Here is a 10,033-nt window from a genome sequence, read left to right on the forward strand (position 1 = left end):
CTCTTTCACTCAAACACTGTCTATACTCACTCTCTCTTTAACTCACTGTCTATACTCACTCTCTCTTTAACTCACTGTCTATACTCACTCTCTCTTTCACTCAAACACTGTCTATACTCACTCTCTCTTTAACTCAAACACTGTCTATACTCACTCTCTCTTTAACTCAAACACTGCCCATACTCACTCTCTCTTTAACTCACTGTCTATACTCACTCTCTCTTTAACTCAAACACTGTCTATACTCACTCTCTCTTTAACTCAAACACTGTCTATACTCACTCTCTCTTTCACTCAAACACTGTCTATACTCACTCTCTCTTTAACTCAAACACTGTCTATACTCACTCTCTCTTTCACTCAAACACTGTCCATACTCACTCTCTCTTTAACTCACTGTCTATACTCACTCTCTCTTTCACTCAAACACTGTCTATACTCACTCTCTCTTTAACTCAAACACTGTCTATACTCACTCTCTCTTTCACTCAAACACTGTCTATATTCAATCTCTCTTTAACTCAAACACTGTCTATACTCACTCTCTCTTTAACTCAAACACTGTCTATACTCACTCTCTCTTTCACTCAAACACTGTCTATACTCACTCTCTCTTTAACTCACTGTCTATACTCACTCTCTCTTTCACTCAAACACTGCCTATACTCACTCTCTCTTTCACTCAAACACTGTCCATACTCACTCTCTCTTTAACTCACTGTCTATACTCACTCTCTCTTTAACTCAAACACTGTCTATACTCACTCTCTCTTTAACTCAAACACTGTCTATACTCACTCTCTCTTTAACTCACTGTCTATACTCACTCTCTCTTTAACTCAAACACTGTCTATACTCACTCTCTCTTTCACTCAAACACTGTCTATACTCACTCTCTCTTTAACTCACTGTCTATACTCACTCTCTCTTTAACTCACTGTCTATACTCACTCTCTCCTTAACTCAAACACTGTCTATACTCACTCTCTCTTTAACTCAAACACTGTCTATACTCACTCTCTCTTTAACTCACTGTCTATACTCACTCTCTCTTTAACTCACTGTCTATACTCACTCTCTCCTTAACTCAAACACTGTCTATACTCACTCTCTCTTTAACTCAAACACTGTCTATACTCACTCTCTCTTTAACTCACTGTCTATACTCACTCTCTCTTTAACTCACTGTCTATACTCACTCTCTCTTTCACTCAAACACTGTCTATACTCACTCTCTCTTTAACTCACTGTCTATACTCACTCTCTCCTTAACTCAAACACTGTCTATACTCACTCTCTCTTTAACTCAAACACTGTCTATACTCACTCTCTCTTTAACTCACTGTCTATACTCACTCTCTCCTTAACTCAAACACTGTCTATACTCACTCTCTCTTTAACTCAAACACTGTCTATACTCACTCTCTCTTTAACTCACTGTCTATACTCACTCTCTCTTTAACTCAAACACTGTCTATACTCACTCTCTCTTTCACTCAAACACTGTCTATACTCACTCTCTCTTTAACTCAAACACTGCCCATACTCACTCTCTCTTTAACTCACTGTCTATACTCACTCTCTCCTTAACTCAAACACTGTCTATACTCACTCTCTCTTTAACTCAAACACTGTCTATACTCACTCTCTCTTTAACTCACTGTCTATACTCACTCTCTCTTTAACTCAAACACTGTCTATACTCACTCTCTCTTTAACTCAAACACTGTCTATACTCACTCTCTCTTTAACTCACTGTCTATACTCACTCTCTCTTTAACTCAAACACTGTCTATACTCACTCTCTCTTTCACTCAAACACTGTCTATACTCACTCTCTCTTTAACTCACTGTCTATACTCACTCTCTCTTTAACTCAAACACTGTCTATACTCACTCTCTCTTTAACTCACTGTCTATACTCACTCTCTCTTTCACTCAAACACTGTCCATACTCACTCTCTCTTTCACTCAAACACTGTCCATACTCACTCTCTCTTTCACTCAAACACTGTCTATACTCACTCTCTCTTTAACTCAAACACTGTCTATACTCACTCTCGCTTTAACTCAAACACTGCCCAAAATCACTCTCGCTTTCACTCAAACACTGTCTATACTCACTCTCTCTTTAACTCACTGTCTATACTCACTCTCTCTTTCACTCACTGTCCATACTCACTCTCTCTTTAACTCAAACACTGTCTATACTCACTCTCTCTTTAACTCAAACACTGCCCATACTCACTCTCTCTTTAACTCACTGTCTATACTCACTCTCTCTTTCACTCAAACACTGCCTATACTCACTCTCTCTTTCACTCAAACACTGTCCATACTCACTCTCTCTTTAACTCACTGTCTATACTCACTCTCTCTTTAACTCAAACACTGTCTATACTCACTCTCTCTTTAACTCAAACACTGCCCATACTCACTCTCTCTTTAACTCACTGTCTATACTCACTCTCTCTTCAACTCACTGTCTATACTCACTCTCTCTTTCACTCAAACACTGTCTATACTCACTCTCTCTTTAACTCAAACACTGTCTATACTCACTCTCTCTTTAACTCAAACACTGTCTATACTCACTCTCTCTTTAACTCAAACACTGTCTATACTCACTCTCTCTTTAACTCACTGTCTATACTCACTCTCTCTTTAACTCACTGTCTATACTCACTCTCTCTTTCACTCAAACACTGTCTATACTCACTCTCTCTTTAACTCAAACACTGTCTATACTCACTCTCTCTTTAACTCAAACACTGTCTATACTCACTCTCTCTTTAACTCACTGTCTATACTCACTCTCTCTTTCACTCAAACACTGTCCATACTCACTCTCTCTTTCACTCAAACACTGTCCATACTCACTCTCTCTTTCACTCAAACACTGTCTATACTCACTCTCTCTTTAACTCAAACACTGTCTATACTCACTCTCTCTTTAACTCACTGTCTATACTCACTCTCTCTTTAACTCACTGTCTATACTCACTCTCTCTTTCACTCAAACACTGTCTATACTCACTCTCTCTTTAACTCAAACACTGTCTATACTCACTCTCTCTTTCTCCAGGTCGTCTCTCATCTGCTGGTGCTCATGTTCCGTCAGCTCCTGGTCTCCATCCAGGTCATACTTTGCAAAGATCGCTTCGATCTCGGCATCCGAGTGCCCCTTTCTGTTACACACACACACAGGCACACGCGCAAACACACACGCACAAACACACACACACACAGGCACACACGTGCACACAGACACACGCGCACACCGCGACACAAACGCACACATGCATGCACACACACACACACACACACACACACAAACACACACACACACACAGACATGCACAAGCACACACACACGCAAACACAAACAAACACACAAACAAACACACACACGCACACACACACACACGCAAACACAAACAAACACACAAACAAACACACACACGCACACACACACGCACACACACACACACACATACCACAAACAGTTTCAGAGAAGGTCATCATTAGTTATCCCCTCGGACTTTGTTTTTTGTTGTTGTTGTTGTTATTTGTTTGCCTGTTGTCCTAATAAACAGCCAACAAACACCTCCTGCTACAGTGGAATTTTTGAACCAATTAACAAAGTAATTCAAAGTAAAATCACTAAGTGCAAAGTGCATCACTGCAGCTGCATCCAGGGGCAACATTTTAAGCTTTTGAAACATTATATTTCAGTCAAATGCCAAAAGTTACGGCGAAACTCATTACGGAAACTCATTAGAACACAATCTCAGTCCTTAGTGGGTTCTAAAAACGTTTTAAAGAGCTGACGGCGGTCACCCTCGCAGGTCCTGTCTGAGCTCATCGAAGTTCAGCTTCCCCCCAGCCTGACGAAGGCTGTCTGAGATGTCATCCACCGTAGTCTTCCTCAGACGCAGTTTCACCAGGGCTTTGTTATAACTCTACAAAGGCACAGAGATCACAAGCTCACCCTCTAGTAGCTGTACGTCTATATTTTATGAGATGGATCGTTAAGCATGTTTTCATTGTTTTGAGGAAAGTTAAAAAAGCAGTGTCTTACATGCTTAATCAAAGGTTAAATGTAATTAAACTACTAAATGTAATAGAGTTTCTTTCATTCTTTCCCTCACTCACACTTCTGGTCTCTTTACTCTCTTTACCTGCCAGTCATGATGAACAGTCATCCCTGCCCCACACACACACTCTCTCTCTCACACACACACACACACACACACACACACACACACACACACACACACACACACACAGAGTCTATCTCCCTCTCATTCTTCCTCTGTTTCTTAAATGGTCATGATATGTGTTTGACATGACATGATGAGCTCCTGCTACTCAGTACAAACACACACACACACACACACACACACACACACACACACATACACACACACACACACACACAAACACATACATACACACACATACATACACACACACAAACACATACATACAAACACACACACACACACATACACGCACGCACGCACGCACACACACACACACACGCACACACACACACACACACACACACCCCTCTCTCTCTCTCTCTCTCTCTCTCTCCATACCTTTTTAATGAGGTCTGAAATCTCCATCTCGGATCTCTGCTGTGACATATCTGCCTTCACCTCAGAGTAGGTGTCATTAATGATGGCCAAAAACATGTTCTGAATACAAAGCAGGGGAACACAGTTAGTAAATATCGCACGCACACACACAAACACTCACACACACACACACACACACACACACACACACACACACACCAAACTCATTCTGAAAAGTTTTGAGTTTTGAGTTTTAGACTGACAGTCCTGGCTGGGAGGCTGCTGTTGGTGTAAATGTGTTTTGTCTGTAAATGTGTTCTGTCTGTAAATGTGTTCTGTCTGTAAATCGGTTTTGTCTGTAAATCTGTTTTGTCTGTAAATCTGTTTTGTCTGTAAATCTGTTCTGTCTGTAAATGTGTTTTGTCTGTAAATCTGTTTTGTCTGTAAATCGGTTTAATCAGCTCACCAGCAGAATGATGAAGATGAAGAAGACAAAGGTAGTGAAGTAAATGGGCCCCAGAATCTTATTGGTCTCCTCAATCTCCGAAAAGTCAAAATCGCCCAGAATGATCCGGAACTGTGTGAAACTGCATCAGATAAGCACGAAGTCAGTCACTTCAAGACACAAAGACTGATAACTAAGTGTTTTTAAATAATAAGTGAGAAAGCTACTTTAATAAAGCTATTAGTGCTAATCTTTGCACTACTTGAATTACTACTATACTTACTTTTTAACTAATAACATTTTATATTAAATTTGGTATTTGTTTCCAAAGTGCCAAACGTACTTGAGCATTTAAAAGTAAGATTTTTTTTTATTTAACGCATGTTTATTCAGAAAGATAATATTATCCACATCAACACAAACTAACATTTTGAATATCCTGCCCAATTGAAAAGATACTTAAAGCAAGCTGGCTCCTTAGCCCAAACCCAGTGTTCACCCCGTGGCACTCACATGCAGGCCTGGAAGGTGCTGAAGTCATTAACTTGTGTGCCAAAGACCAGGTACGCCAGCTGAGCGTAGGCCAGGAAGATGATGAAGAACATGATGGCAAAGCCGGTGAGATCTTTAGCACAACGGGACATGGTGCTGGACAGCTGACTCATGGTTTTGTTGAAGTTGATGAATTTAAATAGCTGAGAGAACGAAAGAGAGGGAGAGACAGGCAGTGAGAGAGAGACAGACAGTGAAAGAGAGAGAGAGAGAGAGAGAGAGACAGAGAGAGAGACAGAGACAGATTGGGAGAGAAACACAAGAGAATATTCCTCACTATTTCAGTTATTACTGATAATAAATATTTGCAGTAGAGTCTACAGACATTGAATAGCAATTGGTTCAGTGTACAAATTCAGTTAATGTTGCCTAGCAACACTGGACCAGAGACAAGACACCTGTTCAGTTATGCAAAAAACAAGAGACACACACCATCCAAGTGCACTATCCCTGTTATTAATACAATATTTATTACAATACTTATTACAATACTAATTACAATATTGTTTCCAATTAATCATAATACTAAAAACATTCCTAGTGCAAAATTAGTATAACATGTGTGAAATATTTGGCTTGGTTCACACTTTTAAACTCTGCTGTTGAACATATTTTATCCAAAGAGCTAAGTATAGGACATACGGCCTGAACTCGACCGCCCCTTAGCGTTAATGAAATGAGTGGGGATGAACAGATACTCCAAGTCAAAGTGAGATTTGGAAGAGCATGAGAGAACAGGTCACCTTCACCCAGGAGAGAAAGACAATCAGCGCAGCCAGGTTGTTGAACTGAACTTGGAGGTGAGCGAGGGGCTGAAAGTTTGGGTATTCGCTGTGGTTTTCCAGCAGATGTTTCATCTTGTTACTGACCGCTGAAGTCCGACAGATTTGCAGAATGATTGCCGGGACGCTGAGCTGAGAACATTACGGAAAAAAAATGAGTTCAGTTCATCCGTTAGCAAACCGATCTATCGTTTGGCAGGAAAAAAAAAAAAAAAAGCCTAGGTGTAGAGGTTTAAGATGTGAAGAATTTGACAAATGAATCATTTTTTCAGCGTAACCTCAAAGGAGGCAAATACTATCCAAGAACAAATAAAAAACCCCACTGCTGACCACGAAAGAATACTGGAAAATAAGAATCAGTCAAAATGCAATGCATTAGCGGTCTACCAAGTGAAAACAGAGATTCACGATCAGCTTTTCCGAGCACCGGCTCTGGGCTCAGCCATTTTCCCTAAATCATCTTTACTGACCCTGGATCAGGGATTACACGTATAGGATCAATAGAGTCCTTACTGCGACGATGAGGATGTCCAGGCAGTTCCACATGCTCTTGAAGTATCGCAGCCGATGCAGGCGGATCTCCAGAACCTCCTCCACCGTGTAATAGAGCACAAACATGCAAAAGGCCACCTCACACACCCCGACAAAGTAGTCCCAGCTGGACACGTACCGCAGGAGTCGTACCGTCTGGAACTGCCAGGATGTTACAATGCCCCCAGTGGCTGGAAACTCCACTACAAGCCTGAAGAAACAGCACGAGGACGTTTAAGGAAACAGGACTGTATGACCTCACACAGCAAGGTTTCTGTAGTTAAATACTAAGAGTAACAGTCCTGCTGATTATCTAAAACTCTGAATTTGTGTATGTGTGTGTGTGTGTGTGTGTGTGTGTGTGTGCATTTATGCGTGTGTAAGTGTCTGAACCACTACCTGGCGACGCAGAAAAGGTTGATGTTGCCATTGTAAACGGAAAAGTCCAGAAACAACGCTCTGGTGCCCCGGTCTAACCAGAGGTTGTCTTTCAGTTCTCGTAGCTGATTGGCCGACTCCTCTCGGCTGCGGGAGAGGTCCTGATAGTAGCCCCCGCCCCTGTATGTGGCCACCTCACCCCAGTAACTGCTTTCGCCAAGGTCACTGTCCTCAGAAAACACCCATCTGACAGACAGTTTTAGATCATTTTAGATCTTAGTTACAATATAAAATACAGCTGTTCTTTCATAGAGAATACCTTTCTGAGGCTCACTTTCTCTCTGTCTCATTCTCTAAATCCATGACTACAATATCAAATTATGTAATCAAATTGCTTTCTGGTAAATTGGCTGATCAGTTTATAATAAAACTGACATGCAGAACATTTTTTCTAAGTCTGTCTAAGAGACCGTACTGAACTAATACAAAATGTCAGAATCCTGAATTGTGTAAAGATCGATTTCACCAGAATCTAATTAACTCTTAGAGTGTTTATATTACCATACACTACACCAGTGCTAAATTTACTCTGAGAGTGTGAATACAATCCCCCACCAGCGACCAGTGTGAGAAAAATGTAACACTCACGGAGTGCATTTAACACCTGTGAATTTGACATATTTTTGCGATGATAACACAAAATATCTGACAGACACGCGACCAGCGACACAGCCAAAGGTTATGAGTCTTCAGACATCTCGGATACATACGCCGTTCCGTTCTTCAGGCCAAAAGACGCTTTATCCTCATTGGCTGGGGAGTAAATGCCGTAGCAGTCATAAACCTCATCCCTCAGGTCCTCGTGGACGGTGCAGGATTCATTTCGTACTCTGACCTGGCGAAGACGCGGGACCCCCAGCAAAAGGTTTTCGTAGTAAATGAGACTCTGGTTTTCCGGCAAACTCTTGTTGTTGTACCAGACCTCCCAGTACATCCCGTTAAGAAATGGGCCCTCTGTGAACTAAAAACCAGCACACATAGTCAGCGGGGGTGGGTGGGAGGACTGGAATTCTGACTCTAAAGCTCTGGTTTTAATGGTTTCAATTACGTTACTTTACAAATGCAGTCTCTTATTGACTGGTTATGAGAAACAGGCCAGGTACTCACTCTCCAAAACTCTTCCATGGTAGAGAGGCTTTTGAAGGTGGTTGGATCTCCACTAGCCAATGGCGTGTCCAGGAAAAGTTGAGACATGACTTTGGTGTAGTAATACATGTTTGTGCTTACCATCCCATAGGTTACTGGGAACACATTCACAGACATAGTAGTCACGATACAGAACAAATCATTCTCTGACAATACAGGCCATTATGAAATGATTTGACTGACCAAGAACTGTCTATTAAGTTATTAATTAAATTCTATTACAGGCTATATAATTCTCTTATACCGAATACACTATTCTTATATACAGTCAGACTTGGTTTTGAGCTCTGCCTGGCAGGAAGTGGCTTTCCGATCCACCCAAAACCCCATTTTGGCAGCTGCGTCTTTTTTTTTTCCCCTCTCACAAAATACCCAGCGACAGCAAAAGAGATCAGGACAGGTTGTCATAGCCCTGACAGCTAAGACACGCCTTACGCTCAACCACCGCTATTCACAAACACCTCATGACAAGTCAGCGCCGCGACAACGGCAAAACTCCCAGTTTAACTTCAGACGGGTGAAATACTGCGTTACCATCGTTCCTTGTCAGCTAAAATGCTAGATCTAATGCACCACGAGTTATGAAAAAAATATCATGGAGCTGTAAAAAAAGAGATTTCCTGACAGACATCTTCAGTAAACTTCAAATAAATTATTTACAGTGCTCTGAGAAACAAAACATTCGTCGTTAAATTATTGAACGTATAGTTGTGCGGTCCCTGAAAAGTTAATATCAACATCCCCTGAGGGTAAAGAAATAATGGAAACAATATTTCTTCAAAGTGTGTAACTGTAAATGTGTAGGCTATGCTGTGTTTAAAGAACAAGTCCAAATCCTCTAGTGTGTTAGACAGTTGGACACTTACAAATCGATAAGGTGATCAGGAATACGACGTATGTTATCATCTCTCGAAGGACATTCTTCAGGTATCTCTCTCTGCTGCTGTCGTTCTCCTCCAAAAGTCGCGTACCCCACAAAACTACAACCGAAGGGATAATCAACACCTGAGCCTACATGAAATCTATATTTTGCTGTATTCATAATTATACAGTACGTTTTACGTAAAGTAGTGTTTTTCCTTGTAGTTGCGCTTGTTAAATAAGCCTACAGAGCCCGTACGTACCTCTAATTTTCTCAAGTATCTTCTTTCCACAGCTGCGATGTTCGTTTCTCTCTTGGTGAAGTATGTCCACGGTTGGGGTCGGGTATAGTCCTCTGTGGATCCGCGTGCTGCTACCTCCAGCAAAACTTCCTAATCCGCTGCTGCCGCTGCTACTCGAAGCCGTGGACACAGCCCTCCGTCCAGGACTCGCCGGAGGCCAGTCCGCCTCCATCATCTCTTCCTCGGGTTCGAATCCCGGGTTGTCCCTGCTCCAAGCTTGCCTTGAGCTGGAGGTGGGTGGCGAGGGTGTCTCTCCTGGTAAACCCAGGCCCAGTTCTTGATGATGGATCCTCTCCATCTCAATACCCTCGTTTCCATCCAGCCGATGCGGTGAAGATGCAACTGCTGCGCCCGCTGCGGCGACCCTTGAGGTTTGATTTTGTGACTGTTGTG

General features: G+C 41.8%; 1 protein-coding gene across 1 annotated transcript in view; it reads right to left on the reverse strand.

The window, feature by feature from the left end:
• The window catches only part of pkd2 (polycystic kidney disease 2), a 13,154-nt gene extending 3,121 nt beyond the window's left edge, over positions 1-10,033 (reverse strand). Inside the window, exons 1-12 of the mRNA XM_030788008.1 lie at positions 9,602-10,033; positions 9,344-9,457; positions 8,439-8,572; positions 8,042-8,292; positions 7,293-7,517; positions 6,876-7,104; positions 6,324-6,494; positions 5,542-5,723; positions 5,050-5,170; positions 4,605-4,703; positions 3,841-3,962; positions 3,071-3,188 (exon numbers count right to left, since the gene is read on the reverse strand). Coding sequence (XP_030643868.1) covers positions 3,071-3,188; positions 3,841-3,962; positions 4,605-4,703; positions 5,050-5,170; positions 5,542-5,723; positions 6,324-6,494; positions 6,876-7,104; positions 7,293-7,517; positions 8,042-8,292; positions 8,439-8,572; positions 9,344-9,457; positions 9,602-9,938 — 2,103 coding nt within the window. The 5' untranslated portion in view covers positions 9,939-10,033. The remainder of the gene's footprint in view (positions 1-3,070; positions 3,189-3,840; positions 3,963-4,604; positions 4,704-5,049; positions 5,171-5,541; positions 5,724-6,323; positions 6,495-6,875; positions 7,105-7,292; positions 7,518-8,041; positions 8,293-8,438; positions 8,573-9,343; positions 9,458-9,601) is intronic.

This window comes from Chanos chanos, chromosome 11 (genome assembly GCF_902362185.1).
Source record: "Chanos chanos chromosome 11, fChaCha1.1, whole genome shotgun sequence".
NCBI lineage: Eukaryota > Metazoa > Chordata > Actinopteri > Gonorynchiformes > Chanidae > Chanos > Chanos chanos.